The sequence below is a fragment of the Myotis nattereri genome, assembly GCF_964212035.1.
Source record: "Myotis nattereri genome assembly, chromosome: 2".
Lineage (NCBI taxonomy): Eukaryota > Metazoa > Chordata > Mammalia > Chiroptera > Vespertilionidae > Myotis > Myotis nattereri.
Window position 1 is genome coordinate 160,318,453 of NC_138076.1, and position 27,034 is coordinate 160,345,486.

Genomic DNA, 27,034 nt, shown 5'->3' on the forward strand with positions numbered 1-27,034 from the left:
TCTGACCATCATGGGGGCAGAAGTGTGTCTCAGGGCTGCCCAGGGACGGCCTCACCATCACCCACCGCATCCTTATCCCTGGGGGTGGGGCCCAGGTGACCTTGAACCACCAGGACAAGGCACAGTGCCCAGCTCCTCCAGCCCATCTGGTGGCCCAAGACACATGGCTGCAGGGCCAGGGGCCAGGGTCTGCCGAGGCCCCTGGTCTTCACAAAACCCATGGCATGCTTAAGAAAATAAACTTTATTAATATACCTGTCAAAGTCCAGGCTAAAATTATAGCAACCTATTTACAAAGTGCTGCCTGCGAGCCCAGCGTGGCTGCGCCTGGCACTTCTGCAAACACACACCGAGCGCAGCCTCCACACAGGCGGGGCCACCAGAGCATTTACAGAACAACCCTCAGGGACAGAGCGCAAGGGAGGAGGGCACGAGACCCAGGGAGAGATGGACAGTCAGACGCGGGTGGGAGAGAAAGCCCGCGGGCCTGCCTCAGTACTTCAGGCTGCAGGTCGGACTGCTGGGGACCCTGCCACGCTGCAGGGGCGGCGAGTTCCAGACGGCGGAGCTGGTGCGCTTGTGGTAGCGAGGCTTGCTCTTCCTGAAGATGTCCTCCAGGTCAAGCTGGCGAATGGTGCCGAAGAGCGCTAGCAGGTTCGGGGGGTGGCAGTACTGGTGGAGGATGGCCTGGCTGAGCTGGGTGCCTGCAGGGAACACAGGGCCGGGTCAGTGCCTTGGGGATCCCCATGCCCCTGCCCCACCTAGAGCCCTCATCAGCCTCTGCACACCAGCATGCCCCACCGCCTGCCAGGCCAGCTCCTCTGAGCCCTGCTCCTCCCGCCCCCCCCACCAAACACCAATAATGCTCTCACTGCACGTTCCTCCTGCCAACTAGAATTAGATGGCTTTGCCAGTCATCTGGCTTCCTGGCCACAATGACCCCTGCTAATTGACACCTCCCAAGTGACTTGAGTCAGATCCTGGTTACTGTGTGATACAAATGAGGTGGCACTCACAAGAGCAAGCTGTCTTCTGTAGAGCGCTGACCCCTGGGGAGGGAGACTGCAGCCGCCCTGACCCCCAGCCCTGCAAACTCTGCAGAGCACCACTGTATGCACGGCCCCCACTCCACTGCCGCAGGCTTCACACCCAGGCCTGAGGCCGCAGGCACGCTCACCCACGCTCCTGTTTAAACACTGGGGTCTCTAAACTGCAGGCTCAAATCCTGCTCAAGTGCCCGCCCCCACCTCGGGGCTTTCCTGCCTCCCCAGCTGGAACTCCCAGCCCGCGCTCAGTGCACCGCTGAACCCCATCACCTCTCTTAGCTCTGTTCCCACCCCACGCTGCTTATTTAGGCCCAAGTCTCATCTAGCCTGCTGGGCAGGACTGCAAGGAGGGGCCTAGAACCAGCCAGAACACCCAGCACCAGGTGCCCACAGCCAGCCCCTATTTAATGCATCTGTTGGGAACAAAGGCGTCCAACATGTGCTCCAAAGGTGAGCCCACTGCACAGTCCCACTCTTTGCTGAGCGCGTCCCAAGGCTGGGTGGGGGCTTGCCAGGCCAACACGTCAGGTTTCTAGCCCCTGAGCACCACAGCCTCCCAACACCCGCATCGGCCAAGCCACTTCCTCCAGGGCCCCAGAAGTCCCAAGTGAGGACCCAGGACCCAGAGCGCCGGGCCCTGCTCACCTGTGGCCCAGGAGGGGATGGGCTTCCGGGGATGGGACTCATCATCAGTGGAGTCATCGCTGTTCAGATCCATCCCGTAGTCATCCAGGTTGATCTTGCGGGGAGCCCTGGGCACCTGCGGCGTCATTTGATATGAGGTACAGGCTGGAGGCTGGAAAAATAAACAAGGGCGTCAGCTCCCCCTTCCCCGCTCCTGCAACTCCCACCACCGAGGAGATGGGGCCCGGCCACCTCCCTCCTTTCACAGGAAGAATCAAAAGGCTCAGGGTCGCTTGAAAAGTCACACCACACACAGCCCCGACTCTTCCTTTTCACGTTAAAGTAAGTTGCAGCTGTACTTCCACGTCAGCATGTCTCCTGTGAACAGCTCCCGGACTCCATTGGGAACCTCATGATTTGAAACATCCATCTAGGGCAGTGGTTCTCAACCTTCTGGCCTTTTAAATACAGTTCCTCATGGTGTGACCCAACCATAAAATTATTTTCGTTGCTACTTCATAACTGTGATGTTGCTACTGTTATGAATCGTCATGTAAATATCTGATATGCAGGGTGGTCTTAGGTGGCCCCTGTGAAAGGGTCGTTCGACCGCCAGAGGGGTCGCGACCCACAGGTTGAGAACCACTGATCTAGGGTGAATGTTCAGCTAACTTCCCACTTTCCAACCTTCACCTATGCTGCACTGAAAACCCTCATAATATGTTTTGTTTGTAAAGCATTACACTGGAAGTCACCTAAATGCTTGTCAACAGGCGCTGGTTAAAGAAATTCTGATACAACTAGCTGGTACACAACAGTCAAAAATGAGAGATTTACAAGTGCTGAAGTAGATGTGTACAATATAAAAACAGCAACAGGGGAGGGAAAAAGCATCAAGCTGCCAAATGGTATGTATGAGAGTAAATGCTTGTGTCCCCCCGCCCCCCCCAATTCCTGTTGAATCCTCTCTCTCCACATGATGGTATTGGGAGGTGGGGCCTTGGGAGGTGCTTAGGTCACGAGGGTGGAGCCCTCAGGAATTCGATCAGTGCCCTTCACAGAGACTCCGGAGAGCTCCGCCTCCCCTTCCCCGGTGTAAGCGAGGGCCCAGCGAGAAGACAGCCGACTGTGAACCAGCAAGACGGCCCCTAATAGACACTGAATCCATCTCAAATAAATGTTTGCTTAAGCCACCTGGTCTGTGGTACTTTGTTAAAGCAGCCTGAGCAGACTGGGTAGCCCGTATGTAGAGCCTGTGTCCACTTAGAACATGTAACAATACAGAGAGATGTACACTGAACTCAGAGTTTACTCCTTTATAAGTTTAGTGTTTGTTTTAACAAATTCTAGTTTGAGAATAGGAAAGAACACACGTATCTAGAAGAGTAGAAACTCCTGGGCCGCCTGCGTCCTTCCTCTTTCTCATGGTCCTCAGATGTGAGCTGGCCTCCAGCTTTGGGAAGAGAATAAGCAGAGGTGGGGGCTCCTCTCTGCTCCGGTGCTTGGCCTCACCTGCACGTCCATGGTCGTGTTCGGGCCTTTGCTGGCCGCTGCAGCCTCCTTGGCTTTCTTCTCCTGCTCCTCCTGTAGGCGCTGCTGCTTTTCCTGGGACCAGTGGCCAGCCAGGGGTTACGGGCCATGGGAATGTGCTCTCCCCAAGCCCCAGGCAAAACCCGCATGGCCAAGCAAGGCAGCTCCCGCCCCAGGAGCCACCAGATCAGAGCTCCCCAGCCCAAAGCTCAGCACAGACCCCGAGCGAGCCTCACACCCACCAACCACCCCCGGCTCCCTTGTACCTTTTTCTTCCCCTCCAGTTCCCTCTGCAGCCTCTCCTTTTGCAGCCTCAGGGCTTTCTCCCTCTCCTGCAGCTCCCTGAGGACCAAGCAAGGGCCTGTCATGGTGGGAAGCTGAGCCCTGGCTCAGTTCCCATCCCTTCCAGGGAAGCTGGGCTCATGGCACTGGCTGTAGAAGACAGAATGGCAGAATGGGCACAGCAGCCAAGAGCCCACAGCTGCACCTGTGCCCCAAGGGCTGGAAAGCGCCCAGCTGGGTGCAGGAGCACTCAGCTTTGGATCCACCAAATCTGGCCCCACGCTTCCACTTGACTTAGGGCTGAGCTTCTGCCTTTGCTGTGCAATGGAGATCCTAACACCTTTCCTCCCGTCACCACCAGAATCAGATGAGAAAACCTGAGTGACCTCGGAGCGTCCTGGCCCACAGGGTGGACCGTGGGGCTCCAAGCCTGGCGTGAGCAGAGCTGGGCTGTTTCTGGGCTTTGGAGCCACCTCCACTTACTAGTTTGTGACTTAAGGCATTTAACCTCCCTGCACCTGCCCCCCCTCTGGGAAGTGGAGCTGCTGGTTCCTACGCCACAGGGCCTTCGAGTGAGGATTCGACAAGAAACGTGTGTAGAGCGTGTAGCTCAGTAACCCCTAAGCTGCCAACCATTACGACCATCGCACCGTCACCCCCATGAAGACCTTGGCACTGGGCGGCACACGTGCAATTCTAAAACCACATCAACTGCCACCCACCGCCCTTTGTCCCCCCAGACTCCTGTCTCTGATTCTGCCATTGGACCAGGACACTTTTGTGTCAGTCAAGAAGCACAGGGAGCCCTGACCAGGTATCTCAAATGGTTAGAGCATCGTCCTGATACACCAAGGTCGCGGGTTTGATCCCAGGTCAGGGCACATACAAGAACCAGCCCATGAATGCATAAATAAGTGGAACAACAAATCAATGTTTCTCTCTATAAAATCAATAATTTTTTTTTTAAAGCACAGGGAGATGGTCCCCATGCAGTTCATCCCTATGGCTTCCACCCCCCACCCCCCACTGGGCCCAAAGCCACCTGAAGACTGGCAGGGACGTGTTGCCTGCTGTTTCTCGGGCGGTGGAGGCAGGAGAGGCAGCTGGGTATTCTAGGCCTGCTTGGGTATTCCCACCTCTCTGTACACACATGGGCACAATGCTCTTCATCACAGGCGCAGATCCCACCTCTCCTGGCCAACAGTGACTGTGGCTTGTCCTCTTTGGCATCCCCAAGATCTGGCACAGCCGAGCACAGGGCGGGCCCCAGAATAAGGCTCTGAGAGCGGCAGCCCCGGGCTCTGCTGCCATGGATACCAAGGGAGGCAGTTGGAAGTGATGGGGGCGGGAGGTCTGGGTTCTCATCACCACAGAGGAGGCATGTTTAGTGGGGAGGGTCTGCAATGCAGCCAAAGAACTCCTGCTCAAATGCCCATGGGGGGGCCTGTTGAGCACCCCGCTGCCCCGCCGTGTCAGCTGAGGACAAAATGGAACAGAGGGGGCAGGACACTGGCTGGAGGTAGCACTAAGAGAGTCCCAAGTGAACCCGCCCAATACGTCTTCCATCTCCCAGAGCCGACGCCACATTCAGGGTCTGCCTGCTGCAGGCCTCTGGGTGCTGAGCCAAGGGAAGCGTGATCCTCTTTGGCAAAGCCCAAGGGAAGGGGGAACTGCTCTAGGGGACTGATCCGTCTCTCGTCCACACAAACACATGTGGCTGGACATCGCCTTGGCCCCCAGGGGCTGGCCCACCAGCCTGGCCCTCGGGGCTGCCTCACCTCTCAGCCTGGAGCCGTTCCTGCTCCCTCCGCTGTTCCTGTTCCCGCTGCTCGGCCAGCCTCCTGGCCTCAGCCGCCTTCAGCAGACGCTCTTGCTCATCCTCTTCCTCCTTCTTCCTTGGCTGCTCTTCCTCCTCCTGTGAACACAGAGCTAAGTCAGGGCCTCAGGCCAGGCCCGGGCTGGGCTGGAGAGGTGCCAGAGGTCTGGGAAGGAGGGCGGGGTGGTTGACAGGAGGCATCAGAGATCGTCAGGGGCTGAGCCAGGGTCGCCCCACGCCAGGAGCCACAAATCACCACCCAGCCTGAAAAGGCGTCTGGTGGCAGCTTCTTTTGCTGCTGCAGCAGATTTAAGGGCACAGACTGGAGCCAGACGCACTTGCTGTGACACTGAGCTATCATGTAAGCCCTTGGTTCCCTCATCGGGCAAATGGGGACAAAAACAGTAATACCTACACCTCACAGAGTTGCCGAGTTTATACACATACCTAGAACAGCGCCTGGCACGGGGTAAATACTCAACCAATTCAGCCATCAGTGTCATGACCCCCAAGACAGATCTGTGTTCCGTGGGGTCATGAGAGGGACAGCTCCAAGGAAGAGGTAGGTCCCTACTCTTCTAGGCAGAACATCTCACCCTCACAACAGCCCTCTCGGGTAGATGCCACTGCTACCTGAAGGAACCAAAGCACAGAGAGGTCAAGTAACCTGTGTGGGGTCACACAGCTAATAAAAGAGCGAGAGCTGAGAGTGGAAGTCTGGCTTCGAGTCCATGTGCCTGACCCTCTAAGTGCCATCTCTACAGAAACACAAAGGCAGGCCACTGCCACCGCCCCCATCTCCAAGGCATTTGTGGAACCTCCTCAGGGCTGGACGCCACAAGATGCACCAGAATTAAGCCAACAAAGCGGGGTACGCCCAGCAGTCCTCAGGGGCTGAGGCAGCGCCCATCCTGCCCCACCTCCTCCTTGATGCCCAACCCGCCACCTGCATTCGCACCTGCTGCGGACCCCTGAGCCTCCGTGCCTCCTCCTCCTGCTTCCTGCGCACCTCCATCTTCTGGGCTGCTGCCATTTTCTTGGCCTTCTCCTCAGCCAGTCGCTCCTCCTTGGCCTGCAGAGCCCATCCCTACATGCCCATTAGAGCCGCCTCCTCACTCACACTCAGCCCTACAGCCGGGTCCCAGAACTGTGACAGGCACCCACGCCCCTGCAAACCCGCTTGTTCCTCACAGCCCAGGGCAGGGGCACCTGGGTGCCTGTCCTGCCGGGAGCATGAGCCCACCCACTCGCTGAGGGCTGCTGCTTAGACCTCCCACCCTCAGCTGGGCTCAGAACGAACTCCAGGGCCCTGGATGGAGACGAGAGGGGTCCAGGGCGTCAAACCCCTAACTTCCTGAGGGGTCCAGTTCTAATCCTCGGGCCACCAAGTTTGACCTGCTTGGGCCCCAGCAGGGAACAGCCCACTGACACCTGGACGCCCTCCCGCCCGCCCGCGGCTCAGCTCTCACCTTCTCGTTCTTCTCCCGCGGAGCCATCCTCTGCTCCATCTGCTTTATCTTCTCCTCCCTCATTTGCTCGGCCCGCTCCCGGGCCTGCAGCACCTTGCGCAGGCGCTCCTCCCGCTTCCTGTGAGCACAGGGCAGTCAGCGGCCCAGCGCGGCCTGGCTGCACAGGGGCTGGGAGCTGCGCCACTTACAGCTTCAGCTCCTCCAGCCGCCGCCGCTTGTCCGCCTCCACCTTCAGCCTGCGGAGCTGCTCGGCCTCCTCCTTCCGCCGCAGGTTCTCCAGGCGCTGCTGCTCCTTCTCCTGGGTGGGAGGGGGTGTGAGCAAGGCCAGCCCCGTGCTGGGCCGGGGGCATAGCTGGCCCAGGACAACCCCCTAGGCCCACAGCCTCCAGCCAGATGGGCAGCAGCATCAGACTGCTTCTGAGGGCAGCGTGGCCCACAAACACCCTCCGTTGCCACCCAGACTGAGGCTTGGCCTTCCGTCTTGCTTCTCAGGGACCCTAGGGCAGCAGTTCTCAACCTGTGGGTCGCGACCCCTTTGGCGGTCGAACGGCCCTGTCACAGGGGTTGCCTAAGACCAGTGATGGCGAACCTTTTGAGCTCGGCGTGTCAGCATTTTGAAAAACCCTAACAACTCTGGTGCCGTGTCACATATAGAAATTTTTTGATATTTGCAACCATAGTAAAACAAAGACTTATATTTTTGATATTTATCTACACTAATAAAAGAGAAAAATGGTAATTGGCGTACGGCGCTACCCTTTTCATTGGCTAATCAGGGCTATATGCAAATTAACTGCCAACTTAGATGGCAGTTAACTGCCAACAAAGATGGCAGTTAATTTGCATATGTAGGCACAATGCAGGGAGGCGAAAGGGAAAGCAGAAAGAAGCCCCCTGCCACTGACAGTGATCGGAAACCCAGGGGGGAGCTAAGAGGTGGGGGGCAGGGCAAAGGCGGCCCTGGGGCCACCTTTGCCCTGCCCCCCAGCCATGATCGGAGAATCAGGCGCCTTTGCCACCCTGGCCAGTGATAGCAGGAAGTAGGGGTGGAGTCAGCGATGGGAGCTGGGCACGGTCGAAGCTGGCAGTCCTGGGAGCCAGGGGTCCCTTGCCTGGGCCTAAAGCGGAGCCCACGATCGCGGGGCCACTGCAGCTGCGGGTCCCCGCTGCCCGGGCCGGACGCCTAGGCCAGAGGCGTTAGGCCTGGGCAGGGGCGGAGCCTGCAACCACGGGGAGCTGGGGGTCCCCTGCCCAGGCCTAACACCTCGGCCAGAGGCGTTAGGCCTGGGCAGGGGCAGAGCGGGAGATCGCGGGGAGCTGGGAGTCCCCTGCCCAGGCCTAATGCCTTGGCCAGAGGCGTTAGGCCTGGGCAGGGGCAGAGCCTGCAACCGCGGGGAGCTGGGGGTCCCCTGCCCAGGCCTAATGCCTCGGCCAGAGGCAGGGGCGGAGCCTGCAACCGCGGGGAGCTGGGGATCCTCTGCCCAGGCCTGACACCTCTGCCGGAGGCCTCAGGCCTGGTCAAGGGGCCGATCCGGTGATTGGTGATCGGAGGGTGATGAGGGTCAACTCCTCTGGCTGAGGCATCAGGCCTGGGCGGGGGGCTGGGGGTCTCCTGCCCAGGCCTGATGCCTGGGCCAGAGGCATCAGGCCTGGGTGGGGGGCGGAGCCGGGGATTGGGGGGATATGATGGTCCCCTTGCCCAGGCCCGAAGCCTGGGTCAGAGGCGTCAGGCTTGGGCGGGGGGTGGAGCAAGCAATCAGAGGGAGATGGGGGTCCCCTGCCCAGGCATGATTCCTGGGCCAGAAGCCTCAGGCCTGGGCAGGGGTCAGAGCCAGTGATCGGGGGGAGATGGGAGTCCCCTGTCCAAGCCTGACACCTCTGGCAGAGGCGTCAGGCCTGGGCAAGGGGCCGATCAGGCGATCGGAGGGTGATGGGGGTCTACGCCTCTGGCCGAGGCATCAGGCCTGGGTAAGGGGCAGAGCCAGCAATCGGAGAGGTCTGGGGGTCCCCTGCCCAGGCCTGACGCCTGGGCCAGAGGCATCAGTCCTGGGCTGGGGGCAGAACCAGTGATAGGGGGAAATGAGGGTCCCCTGCCCAGGCCTGACGCCTCTGTCAGAGGCGTCAGGCCTGGGCAAGGGGCCGATCCTGCGATTGGAGGGTGATGGGGGTCAACGCCTGAGGGCTCCCAGTATGTGAGAGGGGGCAGGCTGGGCTGAGGGACACTCCCCGCCCCCCACACCCAGTGCACGAATTTCGTGCACCGGGCCCCTAGTTTTATATATTTAAATGCCATTTAACAAAGAAAAATCAACCAAAACAATGAGTTCACGTGTCACCTCTGACACACGTGTCATAGGTTTGCCATCACTGGCCTAAGACCATCCTGCATATCAGATATTTACATTACGATTCATAACAGCAGCAACATTACAGTTATGAAGTAGCAACGGAAATAATTTTATGGTTGGGTCACAACATGAGGAACTGTATTTAAAGAGCCAGAAGGTTGAAAACCACTGCCCTAAGGCCTCCCAAGGGCCTGCGTCACCCGTGCCTTCGACTTAGCCCTGCCAAATTGAGGGCACCACAAAAAATAGGTTCAAAATTGGATGTATGCTCTGAGGATAACTATGTTCAAGTGCATTTAAAAGGAGAATGAAGAACGAGATTGGGAATTTATTCAGTGCTTTGTAACTTTTTTACGCTGTGTGTGTGCTTTAACAAGGAATCACAAACATTCTTAAGACAACTGGGAACATAGAAAATCTCAGCAAGTAGATCCAAAGAAGAACAAAATGGAAATTTCAGAACTAATAATTAATAACTGAAATAAATTCCGTGGATGGGTCCAAGAGCAGATGGAGAAGACAGACGTCAGTCAAACACGAAGATAAATTAGTGACATGTATCCAATCTGAACACAGAGAAAACATATGGAAGAGAAATTAATAGAGCCTGAGGCAACTGTGAGATGACACCCAAGAGTCTATCACTTATGCCATCATTCCACAATGGGGAGAGTTCAATGCAGGGGAAAATGCGGAAAAATAATGGCTTGGAAACACTCCAATTTGGGTAAAAGCTATAGATTCACAGATTCATCAAAACCCGCGTAGCAGGATAAATCTAAGGAAACCCATGTCTAGCCACATCATAACCACACAGCTGCCAACTTGCTACAAAGGGGAAAATTCTCAAAAGCAGCCACGAAAGGGGGTGAAGGTGGGACAATGATTTGAACAACTGAAAACTTCTCCTCGGAAACAATGGGTGCCAGAAGAAAGTGGCACATTGGAAAGTGCTGGAAGGAAAGAACTGTTAACCAAGAACTCCATCTGCATTCAATGACATTATCCTTTAGAAGTGGAGTGAGACTAGTGACAATGTCCTCCAGAAGTGAAGTGAGACCTTCTCAAATGAAGAAAAAGTAGAGAATTTGTTGCCAGCAGACTCCTTCTCAAAGAATTGCTACAGGAAGTTCTGCAGACAAAAAAGAAATGATACCAGCAGGACACGTGAAACATCAAGAATGAAAGAAAAAGAAAAATGATAAATATCTGGGTAAATATCGCTAGACTATTTTTTTCCTCTAGAGTTCTTTACAGTGTTTGACAGTTGAAAGAAGAAGTTTTAACACTGTCTCACAGGGTAGTCCATGTACGAAGATGTAACATGGAAGAGAAGAATGGTGCACAGTGGGGAGAGCAGTAAGATTTCTATTACAATCGAACTGATTATCAATTCTAAAGTGGCTGTGAACATTAAGTATGTAATGCAACCAGTACAAGACTGCAAAATGAGATAGTCAAGATCACAACAAATTAAAATGGAATACTAAAAAATGTTCAAATATTTGCAAAATATAGATTTTACTGTATAATTTTCAACATAAACGTCACAGCCCTGACTGGTTTGGCTCAGTGGATGGAGCATCAGCCTAAGGACTGAAAGGTCCCAGGTTCGATTCCGGCATGTGCCTTGGTTGTGGGCACATCCCCAGTTGGGGGGGTGTGCAGGAGGCAGCTGATCGATGTTCCTCTCTCATCGATGTTCCTAACTCTCTATCCCTCTCCCTTCCTCTCTGTAAAAAAATCAATTAAAAAAAACTTCACTGTATAATTTTTAACATAAAAGTATTTTTTTTCTTTAAGATGGAGAAAGAAATAGAAGGAAAGAAAGATGGCCATGAGTCACAGAAGCTGAGCAGGATACAGGAAGGACCTGGAGGACACTGGCCTTGGGGAGGCCCCCACAGGAGGGATTAGGTGGCCCTTGGCTGGCTCTCATTCTCCAATGGCCAGACCCAGAGAGGACCAGCAGGAGGCTGGCCCTTGAACCATCACACCCACCGGCTCTTCTGTGAGGAAAGCAACTTGGAAGAAAACCCGGCAGCCCAGAGGGCGCCCGCCACCATCTCTTCCTGCCCTACGAGCCCAACAGACGCCTGCTTTCGACAGGGTTCAGCAAAACAGGTTTTTGTCTCAAAACTTGAGAGCTAAAATTTCCCAGCACAGGGCCGAAGACGCATCCTGTTGCACTGTGAATTTTATAGAAGACAAGAGTTGTTCATATCCTAGAATGTGCTTCTCTCTGCCCCAACCCTCGAAGGAGGGCTGGATGGTCCCTGCTCCCCAGAGGCCACCGTCACAGCCAAAGCAGAAGGCGGGAGGAAATTAAAGAGTCCGCCCCTTCTGCCTCCAGGGGCTTCAACCAAGCGTTCTCCCTTCATGCCAAGCCCGGTGCTGGATGCTGGACACCTTCCTCCCTGGTTCATCCAATCTCTGTGAGGGGCCAAGGAAACTTACGCCCAGAGATTAGAAAATTAGTCCCCTGTGACCTAGTGAGGACCCCTGGTCTCCTGAGGACTGTCCTACCCTCACCAGATGCCCCGGGCAGGGACCTGGGCTCCCTAAAGCAGGAAAAGGCAGCTTCCTAGACCTCTCAGCCATCCCATGCGCCCTGCAAGGCCCCACTCAGTCTGGATTAGGCACAGGAGTTCCCTGTAGGATGAACAGTCTGAGGCTGGTTCACTGCTGTGGGCTTGGTGCCTACTAGGGGCCTGGCAGAGAAACAGGTATTAAGGGCTCCCTGCCCACTTGCTGGCATATTGGGAGGTAAGCCGTCGCCACCGCTGCCCAGAGCCCAGCCTCTTGCAGGAGAGGCCAGTTCAGGAGCCACCTGCCCAACTGCTCGGAAGCACCTTGACCTGCCAGCCGCACGGCAATACCGCTGAGGCCTGGGTGGGGCAGAGTCCTCGCAGGAGGCCCTTCGAGGCACCAGGGGGACTTAGAAATGAAGCGGCTGCAGCTTTGCCAGTCGGAGCCCGAGAGCCAGGACGCGGGCCAGCAGACCCCCGCTCTCTGTGGCTCCTTGCCCGGCCCAGCTCTGAGGCGTCTGGGAAGAGAACAGCTTCTGTGGCCTCCTTTTCAGAGGCCCCTGCTGACAGTTCCACCCGCAGTCACCTGTCTGACCTTCAAGCACCCATTGCCCCGCCCTCCCCTCAGGGTGGTAGCTCAGGTGTGTGGCCCAATAAATCTCAGCTCAGACCCTGAGAGGAAGCCCAGGGCTGGGCAGGACGGATGGAGGTGGCTCATCCCCAACGAGTGTGAAGATATCACAAGTACGTCCTACACCCAAACCCTCAAGGCACTGGGGTGAGGGATGGGTGGCCAGGGAGTGGGCCTGCTAAGCCAATTCTTCAACTTCCCAGCCCAGGGGTCACACCGAGATGGCCAAGCCTCTAGGCCACAGTACAGAACCCAAGAGGTCAGGGCAGTCCCCACATGTCGAGGCAGCTCATGGCCCTTGACCAGAGCCAGGTCACACCTGCCTTAGCGCAGACCCACGCTGCTCCCAGCAGCCTAGGGGCCATCCAGGAGCCTGCAGCCATGCAGCCCCACTCTAGCAGAGCTCAGCCTGGGCACGGGCTCCCTCACCTTAGGGTCCACACGCAGGGGAGTGTTCCGCTTAACGAAGGATTTGATGACATGGCTGCGGGAGGCCGAGGTTGGGGTCATGAGCATCTGGTTCCTCTGCATGGTGTGCAGGAAGGTCCGGACAGGCTGTCCCACCAGCAGACGGGACCAGGGTCAGGACCAGGGGCGGGGCTCAGGGGCGGGGCAGAGGCCCTGAGGGCAGGCTGACGCCCCTCACCTTGCTGGCTGGACAGGGCGGGGAAGGGGTCTTGCTCTGGGGGAGCTGCAGCTCCTCGCCCAGCTCACTCACAGCTTCCTTGTTGTTGAGCTTCCTTCTGCCGCTGTGCTTCCTCCTACAGGTGCGGGAGGCAGCAGCGCCAGGGGCTGACCCCGGGGGGCCCCTCCAGAGCACGAGCCACACCCCATAAAAGTTCACCACTATGAAGAAAACTGGGACCAGCCCATAGGACTCTACGCTGCGGAGGTGGGGTCTCCCTGACTGGCCCTCCACTGCCCAGGCAGACAAAGGGAAGGGGCCAGTCCAAGGTCACATGGCCAGGAGGACACAGAAGGATGGAGTCTAGGATCTGGTCGCTTCCTCCCAGGCCAGGCTTGTTCCCCAGCATCAGGCTGCCTCCTTCATTAGGTCAGAGCACCAGGCCCCTGACCACACGCTCAGCCTCCCCAAGAGGACTCAAGCTTCATGCCCCTCTGGGCCCCTCGGAATAGTGGCCCACACCCCTTCCCAGATACAAACCTGATACTCTGGGGTGGCTCCTCGGGGCCATCTGTTGGATGGATCTTGGCCTCTGTGAAGAGAGCGATTTCAGTGAGGGAGCATGACAGCATGGAGGGTCGGAAGGGGCCCACTGGTGGCAGCTGGGCAGGGCTCTCTCCTGGCAGACCCCAGGGTGACCAGTGGCAGAAGCATCAGCCTTAGCATCACTGGCCTGGGTAGATCTGTAGACATCCAGAGCCAGCACGCAACCCCCGGCCCAGGGACTGCTCACCCCCCAGCCCAGCCTCTGTGACGAGAACTACAGGACAAACCAGGACCTGCCACCTCTACCAGAGCTGGGGTGCCTTTCAGGAACAGAAGCCTATGGAAGGTGCATGCTCTAACAGACCCACTGGCGAGCTTCCAAAGCCCACCTCCTGGCCCGCTCAGCTGGAGCCGACGTGACAGGAGGGGAGGGTTCCTATGCAGGGTCCCCATGGCGGGGGGAGGGGTCAGTCCATTTTGTCTCACTGCCAGCACAAGCACTGTCCTTCCCCGGTCCTTTATTCCAAAGGGTCCTTGCAGCCCCCCAGGGAGCTGTGGGGCTGGCATGCCATTGTCCCTGACCCTGGGTCACAGGGGAAGCCGAGTTCAAGACCTCGCAACTACAGTGCTCTTCCCACCAGGGAAACCTGAGCTGGACCCCAGGCACCTGTGGCAGACTGGGGATGCCAGAGCCCAGAGCCTGTGGCACTCCGTTCTCTGTAGACAGGGACCCATAAAGGTGAGAAGTGAGCCAGAGGCAAGGACAAAACAAGACGCCAGCACACAGCTCCTCCTGCTGCCCCCTGGAGTGGAGTCCCAGGCCTGCCCCAATTCAGCCCCCCGCCCCCCGCCCCCCCCCCCCCCGCCCCTGGTTCCTCCCCCATTTCCTGCACCAACCAGCCATGGCCACTCACATGACACTTGGCAGCAGCTCCAGCCAAAAGGTGGGAGATGGGTCTCATTTACCTTCAACTTATCAGCCCAGAAAATGTGGCTTCCCTCTTCCCAGAGAGAAAGTCCGACCGAGGCCACAGGCCCGCAGGCCGTGGGTGTCTGCACATGGCAGGTCAGGAAGACTCACCTCGCTGCCCCACGGAGGGCTCGTCCTGGCCACCGGCCACAGGCTGCGAGCCGGGCATGCTAATGACAGTCTTGGGGGCGCCTCGGGGCCACAAGGCACTCTCTTCATTCTTGGGGACCTGAGGGAAGAACCAAGACTGCAGGGGACTACCCACGAGGCTTGCAACCCGGGCAGCAATGAGCAGTGGCAGTTTGTCCCGGGCAAACCCCGTGAACCTGTCCCCAGCCCCCTCTTCTATGGCTTCTTAGGGAGCCAACGCAGTCCAGCCTAGGCTCATCTCCCCACCTAGTCCTTCTCCTGTTGCTTCGACTATCCTAGGCCCTTCCTGTTTCTTTAATTAATGTACTCTGAAATTAAAAATAAGCCCTAGTCGGTTTTTCGGTTTGGCTCAGTGGCTAGAGCATCAGCCTGCAGACTGAAGGATCTCAGGTTTGATCCAGTCAAGGGCACATACTTGGGTTACAGGCGCCATCCCAGCCCTGGTCGGGGCATGTGCGGGAGGCAACCAATCAGGGTGTCTCTCTCACATTGAAGTTCCTCTCTCTCCCCTCTCTTCCTCCCCCTCGCCCTCTCCCTCCCCCTATCACTCCCCCTTTCCCTCTTTCTGTCTCTCTCTCTCCCTCCCTCTCTTTCACGCTCTCTAAAAATAATTGGAAAAATATCCTTGGGTGAAAATTAACAGAAGAAAAAAAATCAGACTTTAGGAGTCTGCACCTGGGACTCACCGCACAGAGCACCAGCTCCAAGGCCCTCGAGCCCTCCCTGGCCTGCCGGCCTTACCTCAGGCCCAGCCTCCTGCATCGGCTCAGCCTCCTTGCTGGGGTCCTGCTCGGGGCTGAAAGCAGAGAAGGAGATACTGTGAGCCCACCAGCAGCATCGTCCCCCCAGGAGGGCCACCTCCAACCCCTGGGGTAGAGACCCCGGAGGGGTACATGGCACATCTCGGCCAACCCTCTGGTTTTACAAACGAGGAAACTGAGGTCAGGGAGGCTGACCGCGCATCCCTGTGATTAATGCCGTTCTCGAACCTGCGCCCTCTACCCAGGGCCAGTGTGTTCCGCTCTCCTCCTGCCTCCAGGGGCTCTCAGCTTCCCCGTGTTTGGGGGCCACTCCTGTTAGTGAAACTGCCGAGTCTGAAGATACTGAGGTGAAGGCATGTGAACAGTCATCGTAGTCAACTCACTCTGCGGGGACAGCCGGCGGGCTGGAGTGCTAGTTCATCCAGTTACCTCTCCTGCGGCCCTGGGCAGGTTACAGGAGTTTCCTCGCCTGTCAGCTGGGGTGATAACAGCATCAGCTGAAAGGGCTGGGGTTCCTTTCGTTAACCCACGTAGGGCACTTAGGAGAGTGTTTGCCATGTACAAAGGGCTCTGTCACTTCAGCAGTTTTTATCATCAGATCCCAGCTCAGAGGACCATGGTCCCAGTGGGAGCCACAGAGGAGGACAGGCAGCTCCAAGAGTCAGGGCTGGCTGCATGGAGGAGGTGGCGTCCTGCCAGGTGAAACAAATGTGGGGAAAGGTATCCCCGGCAGAGGGAACAGCTTGTACGAAGACCCTGAGGCATGAAGACCCTGAGCATGAAATGGCAAGTGATGGGGCAGCTGGGGCTCATGCGCCACACACGGGCTTGGGCTCGATCCCACTAATGTGGAGGATGTGGCCCTTGATGGTTGTTGGGAGGTTCCTGGAACTTTATAAAAACTGTCCAAGAGGGAGGGAGGGAACGAGCAGGGAGACCAGCTCAGGTCAAATATAAAGTGAAGGGATGCCCTAGCCGGTTTGGCTCAGTGGATCGGCCTGTAAACTGAAGGGTCCCGGGTTCGATTCCAGTCAAGGGCACATGCCACTTGATTCCCAGTGGGGGCGTGCAGGAGGCAGCCAATCAATGATTCTCTCTCATCATTGATGTTTCTATCTCCCCCTCCCTTCCTCTCTGAAATCAATAAAAATATAATAATAGCCCTAACCAGTTTAGCTCAGAAAATAGAGCATCAGCCTGCGGACTGAAGGGTCCCAGGTTCGATTCCGGTCAAGGGCATGTACCTTGGTTGCGGGCACATCCCCAGTAGGGGGTGTGCAGGAGGCAGCTGATCGATGTTTCTCTCTCATCAATGTTTCTAACTCTCTATCCTTCTACCTCCTCTCTGTAAAATTTCAAAAAAATATACTTAAAATATATATATATATATATATATATATATATATATATATATATATAATAAAATAAAAATAAAGGGAAAGGCTTGGAGGCAGAAGACCAGGGTTCTAGCCCAGGTTCTGCCACCCCTTGCCATGGGACCCTGGGCCACCCTCTCTGAGCCTTAGTCTCCCAACCTGTAACTTTGGGATAATGCCAGTGCTCCATGTACTGCTGGGAAGATTAAATTCATAGAACGTTTTGCTGACTGAGCTCACACTGTGAGGCTTTGCTCATGTTATCACTTAACCTACAAGCTAGTGCAGTACTGAGAGGCAGGGGCCATTCTCACTTTAGATTTGAAGACACTGAGGCTCAGAGAGTGGACAATTAACAAAAGGACATATAGCTTGAGGGGCAGAGCTGGGGTATGTACCCAGGATCTCCTGCCCCAAGACTCAGCCTCCTTTGCTGGTAGTCTGTAGCCCACGGTCATTTCCATGGGTATCATAATAAGCAGAGCCCAGTGGCTGAGCAACAGACCCCCAGGGCCACAACTGGTGGCTCTCGCCCAAGCAGAAACTTGGATTCTTTCTTCTCCCACCTCTGGGAACCCTTCCCATCCTCCAAGGCCCAGATCAAACCACCCCGACCCCAACACACAGACACACACACTCTGGACTCCAAGGTCTTGGGACATGCTTTGTTTCCCTGTAATAATTCACCCCCCAGCATGACCCACATGGCACCCACCACCACTCCTGCAGGCCTCTGCTCCCAATTCACACCTGGGAATCAAACTCTCTTGCTGGTCACCAAGCCTCCAGACTCCATCTGCCCAGCTGACCCTCCCCTGGCTAGTGGCAGCCCCCGGCCCCTCCTACCTTTTCCGGATGTGGTTTCTGTTTGCATCCTGAATGTTAGCAATCTTTCTCTTCTTCCCTCGGTTCTTCTGAGAGGGCGTTTTGGGCAGCAGCTCCGGCTCCTTGATGAATTCTCTGTTGGTACAAGAAGGGTGCTATTTGTGGCTGCCTGGAACCACTAACACCTTCCCTTTCCCAGCCCAACCCCTACCCATTTCCTGGCAGTGACAGGTCAAGTTTGGGTGACTAGCACCAAGTGAGTTCTCCAAGACCACATGCAAGTCCCCTGACAGGCACTTGGGGCTTCCTCCCAGAGATGCAGCAGGGGAGCAAGGTTGCCAGGGGAGCATGTACAGCTTCTGAGGCCCAGCCCAACACCTCTCCTTCCTCTTCCCATTATACCAGGTCGGGCCCCAGCACACTGAGCACTCAGGAGAGACCCAGCAGCCTGTCTGTCTTGCCTGCCCAGTCAGGAAATGGGCAGCTGTCTCCCCAAAGCCATAGCAGCCAGGCAGCCCCTGGTGCCTCCTGCCAGCCTGCCCCATCCCTGCCCTCACCTGGTGAACATACGCCTGGCCTCCTCCTGGATTTCCTTGAGCCACACAAAGTGTGTGTCCGCTTTGCATGCAAACTCCATAAGCTTCTGGTCACACAGCTGCAGCAGGTGGACAGGCCCTGGGGCTGTCGTCCCCATGGTGGCTCTGTCTGGTGAAAAACAAAAACAAGAGGCACAGGGGTTCCGGACTGGGAACTGGAACCTTCTCCAGGGAGAGAGTGCCAGGCCATAGCGCCCATCCCCCAATTACCACAGGACACCCAGTGCCTGAATCAGGGCCCCTCCTCCTCATAGCTATTCCCGAGATGCAGAATTCCAAATGCCAACCCACTAGCCTCATTTTTGCAAGAAGAAGGGCCTGTCCTACTCACACTCTTCATATGCCTTCCCTCTACCCACCCATAGCACCCTGTCTCCCTAAGTCCACACTTCCAAACCAACTCTGGTATCAACATTCCTCTGTACAAATGGCCTTTTGGGCTTAAAGTGACAAGCCACGGCCAACTGCCTTCCCAGACCAGGGAGGAGCCGCAGGACCCCTGTCCACCCTCACAAACCCAGCCCTGCTCTGACTCTCCTATGGGTTCTCCTCTTCCTCCCTGTGGGTGAGCCAGGGCTTGGACACAGCCACCCTGAGCTACACACAAGCTACCCCAGGCCTCTCGCCAAGGAACATAGAATCCAGCTGCCTCTTCAAGAGGCCAGTGAACGGAAGGCGTTCTGTGTTCCAAGGGAGTCGGTAAGAAAGGAGGGAGCAGAGACTGTGTTTCTCCAAGAGGCCCCACAACCTTCTCTCTCCTTGAGCTGAAATGCCCCAGACGTGGATAATGAAGCATGAGGGGAGCAGAGAAGCAATGCCTTCTTTTAAAGAAAACTTCTGTAGAATGATTGGGTAGGGGAGAATACAAAACCAGTTTTCTCTTCATTTCTTAAAAATCAGCAGCTCAGGAGGGGAACCAAGATGGTGGCGTAGGTAAATGCTGGCACTCGCTGCCTCCCACAACCACATCAAAATTACAACTAAAATACAGAACAACCATCATTCAGAACTGCCTGAAAGCTGGCTGAATGGAAGTCGTGTAACTAGGGAAGTAAAGAAGAAAGCACGTTGAGACTAGTAAGAGGGGTGGAGGTGCCAAGCGGGCTGGGCTGGCACCCACATGGGCTTCAGAGGTCGCCCTGAGGAGCAAAGGGTCCCAGCCCCACACCACACCCCCACCCAGGGTCCCAGAGCTGGGAAGAGAAGCCCCCATAACTTCAGGCTGTAAAGACCAGTGGGGATTGTGGCTGAGAGACACGGAGGCTGCTGGAGACCCAGGTGTCCCTCTTAAAGGGCCCTGGCACCAACTTATGCAGACTCGCTTCCTCTGAGCTCCAGCGCCTGGAGGCATTGGGGGAACCAGACACATATGGGGAGGAAGGGATTGTCTGGCATTGGGACAGGAACTTGGGGAAGGCTTTCTACCAGATGGAGGTGCTGGCAGGGGTTATTGTTCCTAGGCCGAGACCTCCCCTGTCCCAGGCCTGACTGGCAACCATATCTGAGTCCCCATCAACCTGGAGCACACTGTTTACTCCACCTGGTGACTCCCTAAGACCCCATCCAATTTGCAGCCCCACCTAAACTGTTTGTAGCAGCTTTTCCATATAAAAGGCCTGTCCTGGCTCAGGCTTCAGACTTTGCTAAAATCTTTCAAACAAGCTGCAGCTGGTGTCAGCGTGCCCCAAACCTATCAATAAAAGGCCCAAGACCAGGTACCAGCAACAGCCTATCTTACTTCACAGCTGGGCCTCATCTAGGCACTTCCAAACCCGATACAAATAGAAGGAAGTTGCAGATCTCTCTGTAGCTCCTTCCAGGTGGCCCTAGGCAGTAGCTGACTTTGCACCTCCCTGGAGGCCCTAGAGCCATTGCACCGGGTGGACAGCTTCAGACCATATCAGATTACAACCCTACACATCCACAAGTGACACACTCAAGGGGCAGACTCAGTGAATACCAAAGCCCCACTGAAGCAAGTCCTGCTCCATAAGGGTGTTTCCTGCACAGCAGCTCTCCCACTGTAGTCACAGCTGGTCCTCACAGCCAATTGGCCTGGAGGTCAATTCCTCCCAGTGACGCCAACAGCAATCAAGTCTCAACTACAACTAGACTGTGCACATGGCCCACAAAGGGGCCCGCCTACAGTGCCCAGCTCAGGTGACTGGGGAGGCTGAGCCACTGGGCCCTACAGGACACCTACCACACAAGGCCACTCTACCAACTCCAGGAGACATAGCAGCTCTACCCAATACAGAGAAACAAACACAAGGAAACAGTCAAAATGCGGAGACAAAGAAACATGCCACAAAAGAAAGATGGAAGAAAGCAAAACTACCAGATACAGAGCTCAAAACAACAGTTATACGATTACTCAAGGGTCTTCATGAGCCCTTCAAGGGACTTGGTGAGACTTTCAAGGATCTTACACAGGGAAGTTAGTTTTCAGCAGAGCTCATCTTTAAAAAGGGTCACCATAACTTAGGACAAAGGTGACTCTGAGAAAGGAGGAATCAGTGTACCAACGATGAGGCTAATGGGAAGAGTAGCAAAAATGTCTTCAGCCGTGTCAAACCCTGTGCACAAACCCAGGGCACCCAACATCCCACGGAGAGAGAAGGGAGCTCATTCCTTCCCTCCCCCGCTGCTTCCCTCACACCACACACCAGATGAGAGGCCCCACCGCCCTCCTTTAGTGATGCCTGTTCTTTTGAGAATGCAAGAGGTTAGGGAGCTGCTCCCATTTACCAAGTCCTATTCCACACCCAGGTGCGGCATCTCATTCATTCTCACCTTAACCTCAAGGATACCCAGGTGCAGAAGAGGAAACTGAGGCAAAAAGAGATGAACTCAGCCATCCTGGGGCCTGGATTTAAACTGTGCTCTTAACCACAAGCTATGCGGCCTACTCGATTTAAACCTCTGAAAGGCAAGCGTCACATTCTGGCTTTGGGCACCTCCAGGGAAGGCCACGGTGTCTGGATGGAACTGAACCGCTGACAGAGAACCTGCCTGGGGAGTGACAAGGGGCATCCGGAAAGGGTTAGTTTAAAATGTTGCTCAGTTGGAGGCGGAGGTGTTGAGCGAAACTGTACAGAAACGCCATCTGGTATAATCCATCACACACCCCAGGGTGTGTGTGTGTGTGTGTGTGTGTGTGCGCGCGCGCTTCCTCGCATCTAAGTCAACAAACGGCCTCCTAGGCACACAACAGGGTGCTAGGCACCCGGAGGGGACGGGGTTATTTTCTCAGAACCTGGTGACCTAGGTGGAAGATGGGGGGCTCATCTCAGGCCCGGGACTAAGGAAGGTCACCTCGCCACGTGAAAGAGGTGACCAGTCTATTCCCGGGTGGAAAGGGGGAACCCCTCCCTGATCGGAGTTCCATCGCTAACCACCCCACTCCCCCATCGGCCACGGGGGCACACTCACTCGGTTGCACAGCATCTCCTAAGTGCTACTCAGATCCAAGTCCCATGGTCTCAGACCCTCAGCTCCCAAGCTCACGGCTCCACGGATGCAGTGGAGTTGTGCAGAGCAGGGCAAACCTATGACTATAGGCCGGAGCAATCGGCAAGTTTACCAGGGCGCCTGTAAAACTTTAAGCCTATGGGGTAAAAGAAATCGCCAGTCAAGCCACCTATTGGCTACTTGGATTGGCAGTCTGTGGGTCTATGGGCGGGGAAAGGAAGCATGCCAGAACGATAAGACCCAGCATGCACTGGGAAGGACCCAGGGGCGTGGGGGCACCTCTGGTATCCTTGTGGTGCCAACTCCTGGATCTCCCAGGTAACGCTGGTCCAGGTGTAAGGGACAATCAATGGGTCCGCGCTGCCTGTCACTACCTGAACCAATTAAGCAGAGACAGGACTGAATCATATATGAGCATTTATTCCAATACTGGCCGGCAGCAGGTCAACAAAAATCTGCTCTCTACCCCACCATAAGCCAGCTGCTTATATTGGGTAGAAGGACAAAGATTACGTGGGGAAGTGGGCAAAAGGTATGCCAAATGGGCAGTCTACAGGTCTGGAGATTTGCAAAAGCATGTGGGTATGCAAAGGCTGGAGGTCTTCAAAGGGCTAGTGACATATAAAGGGCTGGGGACCTTTAAAGGGCTTAGTGATATGCAAAGGGTTATGGGTCTTCAAAGGGCTGGTGATTCCAGTTTCTGCAACAAGGTGTTTAAGGTTATTTTTCCATGAAAATGGCAGCTCCCTGATGGGGAGGATGGACTGCATTTCCAGGTGAGCGCCCAGGTCCCACATGCGACGCCCAGCCAGGTTAGAAAGTGCTTTCTTTAATCAGAACAAAACAATCATGGTTAACAGAGCAAGATTAATATTTCTTACCATTACAACTGGTCCCCAATATTCTATTTCTGCCCCTATCACAGGAAGTCTTGCACTTTGCCATTTCTTCATTCAGCTATGCCTTCCATACAGGAAGTGTGATCGACAACTGGAAGGTGTTTCACAGGAAAGCGCTACAAAATCTTTATATGTTTGCGAGGCTGTTGTAGCAAAAGCACCATAGACGGAGTGGCTTAAGTGACAGAAACGTATAGTCCTCACACTTCTGAAAATCAGAAGTCCGAGATCAAGAACTGCAGCAGGGCGGTCTTTTCTGAGAGCTGCGAGGGAGAACCGTTTCCAGTCCGCTCTCCTGGCTTCCAGTGACTTGGCAATACTGGCAAACCCGATCTTCCTTCCTTCACAAAGACGCAGAGGCTGCAGGAGACCCAAATGTCCCTCTTTAAAAAAAAAAAAAAATTATTGATTTTTTACAGAGAGGAAGGGAGAGAGATAGAGAGTTAGAAACATCGATGAGAGAGAAACATCAATCAGCTGCCTCCTGCACACCCCCTACTGGGGATGTGCCCGCAACCAAGGTACATGCCCTTGACTGGAATCAAACCTGGGACCCTTCAGTCTGCAGACTGACACTCTATCCACCGAGCCAAATCAGCTAGGTCCAAATGTCCCTCTTAAAAGGCCCCGGCATGAACTTAGACTTGCTTCCTCTGAGCTCCAGTGCCACCTGGAGGCACTGGGGGACCCACACACATGGGGAGGAACTGGATTGTCTGGCATCGGGGCAGGAACTCAAGGATGGCTTTTTACCAGGCAGCGGTGCTCTTGTTTTGGTGGTGGTAATAGTGAGGAATTGGGTTAGTAACAGAAGAAAAGAGAACCATAAATATCAAAGAGGGAAATCTTCCCCCAAAGAATCTTAATTACTGTAAAATATGCCTTTTATATTTCATGCCTCTGACCTTTAGCAAACTTCAAAATCAAAGTCTTGCCCACTGGTGTGGCTCAGCAGTTAAGCATCGACCCATGAACAAGAGGTCGCTGGTCCGATTCCCAGTCAGGGCGCATGCCCGGGGTTGTGGGTGAGGTGCTGGAGGCAGCCAATAGATGTTGATGTTTCTCTCTCATTGATGTTTCTATCTCTCTCTCCCTTCCTCTCTCTCTAAAAATCAATAAAAACATATTTTTTTAAAAAAATCTTTTTTTTTTAAAATATATTTTATTGATTTTTCACAGAGAGGAAAGGAGAGGGATAGAGAGTTAGAAACATCGATGAGAGAGAAACATCGATCAGCTGCCTCCTGCACACCTCCTACTGGGAATGTGCCCGCAACCAAGGTACATGCCCTTGGCCGGAATCGAACCTGGGACCTTTCAGTCCGCAGGCCGACGCTCTATCCACTGAGCCAAACCGGTTAGGGCTAAAAAAATCTTTACTCAGGCTAAGAATTGTTAAAGCAGGTATTTCCCCACCTTTATCAGGACAGGCATACCTTGGAGATACTGCAGGTTCGTTCGGTTCTAGGCCACCACAATAAAGCGAGTATTACAATAACGCAAGTCGCACACAGTTTTTGGTTTCCCGGTGCATATAAACAAATGTTTTCACTATACTCTCGTTTATAAAGTGTGCAATAGCATTATGTCTAAAAAAATATGTACTGTACATACCTTAATGAGAAAATACTTTATTGCTAAAAAATGCTAAGCTTCATCTGAGCCCTCAGCGAGTCATAACCTTTTTGCTGGCGGAGGGTCTTGCCTCAGTGTTATGGCTGCTGGCTGACCAGCGTGGTGGCTGCTGAAGGCTGGGGTGGCGGTGCCAATTTCTTGTTTTTTGACAGATTCTGCCTCAGGTTTATTTGTTCAAATAGCAAAGGAGGACACCAGCTCCATGCAGACAGCAACCCAGAGGTCCCCCCAGTCCTTCTGTCCTCACATCACATCGGCAGACAGAGGCCTCTACTGTGGAGCCTTCGTGGGGGCCTGGGCACCTTTGGGGGCGGGAGCCTGAGCTGCAACTGCACCCACAGCCTGGTGCTTGGTTTTGGCCTTGGCCTTGGCCTTTGGCCGGCAGAGCCTGAGCCCCTTGGCGATGCGGCATAAGCACGTTTCCCAAGCTTGGGGTGAGCGATGTAGGCAAGTCGACTGAGCTTGCTGCTGCTGCTGCCCTTTGAGATATTGGGCCTGACCTCCTTGGGCTTGACGAGGGCCTTGATGGCCTTGGCGTTGTTGGCCTGCATCTTCTTCAGGCCCTTCTTGTTGTGCTTCTTGGCAAAGCGCATGTTCCTTAGGAACTTGGGGTCTACCCCCTTAAGAGGTTCATATCTTTGTGATGGGGGTTTCTCGATGCTGTTCCTGTGCCATTTCGGGACGGGTTGTGCGTGGTGTGGTTCTTGGACTTGGCCACCTCTGCACCGAAGCCCTCGGCTCCCAAAGTGCCTGGTCAATTTCTTAAAATAAGGCAACAGTGAAGTTGGCCACATTGACTGACTGTTCCTTTCACAAATGGTTTCTCTACAGCAGGTGATGCTCTTTGATAGCGTATTAGCCACAGCAGAACTTCTTTCAAAATGGGGGTCAATCCTCTCAAACCCTGCCCCTGCATTAGCAACTGAGCTTATAGAATAATCTACATCCTTTGTTGTCATTTCAACCATCTTCCCAGCGTCTTCACCAGGAGTAGATCCCATCTCAAAATATCACTTTCTTTGCTCATCCGTAAGAAGTAACTCCTCATTTGTTTTATCATGAGATTGCAGCAATTCAGTCCTATCTTCTGGCTACTAATTTTCTGGCTCTTTCTTTTCCCACCATACCTGCAGTTACTTCCTCCACTGAAGTCCTGAACCCCTCAAAGTCATCACGAGTGTTGGAATCAACTTCTTCCGAACTCCTGTTAATGTTAATATTTTGATTCTTCCCATAAATCGCAAATGTTCTTAATGGAATACAACATGGTGAATCTTTTCCAGGTTTTCAGTTTACGTTGCCCAGATCCATCAGAGGAATCACTAACAATGGCAGCTATAGACTTATGAAATGTGTTTCTTTATTTAATTGGGTTGGGGTTTTTTTTCAGAGAGGAAGGAAAAGAGAGAGAGAGAGGGAGGGAGAAGGGGAAGAGAGAGAGAAAGAGAGAGAGAGAGAGAGAGAGAGATCGATGTGAAAGAGAAACATCGATCGGTTGCCTCCCATACCCACCCCCAGACCTGGAACAAAACCGCAACCTGGGCATGTGCCCTGACGGAATCAAACTGGCAACCTTTCAGTGCATGGGATGATGCTTAACCAACTGAGCCACAGTAGCCAGGCCTGAAATTTGTTTCTTAAATAATAAGACTTGAAAATCAAAATTACTCCTTGACTCATGGGCTGACAGAATGAATGTTGTGTTCCATGAATACAACATTAATCTCCTTGTACATCTCCATCAGAGCTCTTTGGTGTCCAGGTGCATTGTCAATGAACAGTAATATTTTGAAAAGAATCTTTTTTTTCTGAGCAGTAGGTCCCAATAGTGGGCTTAAAATATTTAATAAACCATGTTGTAACCAGATAAACTGTCATCCAGACTTGATTGTTCCACTGATAAGGCACAGGCCAAGTACCTTTGGCATAAATCTACTTAAGGGCTCTAGGATTTGGGGAATGGTAAATGATCATTGGCTTCAATTTAAAATCACCAGCTACATTAGCCCCTAATAAGAGAGTCAGCCTGCCCTTTGAAGCTTTGAAAGGCAATGGCTTCTCTCCTGCTATGAAAGTCCTAAATAGCATCTTCTTCCAGTACAAGGCTGTTTTGTCTACATTGAAAATCTGTTATTTACTGTAGATACCTTTATTAATTATCTCAGCTAGATCTTCTGGATAACCTGCTGCAGCGTCTACATCAGCACTTGCTGCTGCACCTTGTACTTTAAAAATTATACATATATATATGTTTTTATTAATTGTAGAGAGAGGGGAAGGGAGAGAGAGAGAGAGAGAAATATCAATGAGAGAGGAGCATCATTGATTGGCTGCCCCCTGTATGACCCCTATTGGGAATGGAGACTCCAGCCTGGGCATGTGCCCTGACCTGAAATCAAACTGGAGACTTCTCTTCTCCGTACATGGGACACTCAACCAGAGCTGCGCCTTTCACTGATGTACGGAGATGGCTACTTTCCTCAAATCTCATAAACCAACTTCTATCTTCAAACTTTCCTCCTGCAGCTCTCACCTCTCTCAGCCTTCATAGCATTGAAGAAAGTGAGGGCCTTGCTCAGGATTAGGCTTTGGCTTAAGTGCTGTGGCTGGTGTGGCCTTCCATCCAGACCACGACAACTTTCTCCATATGAGCGATAAGGCTGCTTCTCCTTCTCATCACTCATGTGTTCCCTGAAGTAGCACCTTTAATTTCTGTCAGAAACTTTTCCTTTGTGCCCAAACTGGTGTTCTCAGTGGCTAGAGCATCAGCCCACACACCAATGCATCTCGGGTTCAAGTCCTAGTCAAGGGCATGTACCTGGGTTGCAGGTTTGATCCCCAGCTCCTGTTAGAATGACTTATTTAAAAAACAAACAAACAAAAATACAAACAAACAAGAAATAACA

The 27,034-nt window shown here is 54.1% G+C and overlaps 1 protein-coding gene and 1 pseudogene across 2 annotated transcripts; both read right to left on the reverse strand.

Annotated features, from left to right (window-relative positions):
* Positions 1-225: 225 nt before the first annotated feature.
* Positions 226-22,876, reverse strand: LOC308514174 (inner centromere protein-like). Its single transcript, XM_081084235.1, has 16 exons — positions 22,476-22,876; positions 18,085-18,232; positions 17,549-17,662; positions 15,307-15,361; positions 14,527-14,644; positions 13,440-13,491; positions 12,921-13,035; positions 12,704-12,829; positions 6,956-7,065; positions 6,768-6,885; positions 6,257-6,370; positions 5,261-5,397; positions 3,467-3,542; positions 3,183-3,275; positions 1,692-1,842; positions 226-704 (listed from the first exon to the last, which is right to left on the reverse strand). Exons 1-16 carry the CDS (start codon positions 22,537-22,539, stop codon positions 493-495), a joined length of 1,803 nt encoding a protein of 600 aa, XP_080940361.1. The 5' UTR covers positions 22,540-22,876; the 3' UTR covers positions 226-492.
* A 1,522-nt stretch (positions 22,877-24,398) lies between these two features.
* LOC308513903 (large ribosomal subunit protein eL29-like) lies at positions 24,399-26,812 on the reverse strand (annotated as a pseudogene). Its single transcript has 2 exons — positions 26,662-26,812; positions 24,399-24,878 (listed from the first exon to the last, which is right to left on the reverse strand). The product of its transcript is annotated as a large ribosomal subunit protein eL29-like (transcript).
* Positions 26,813-27,034: the final 222 nt, after the last annotated feature.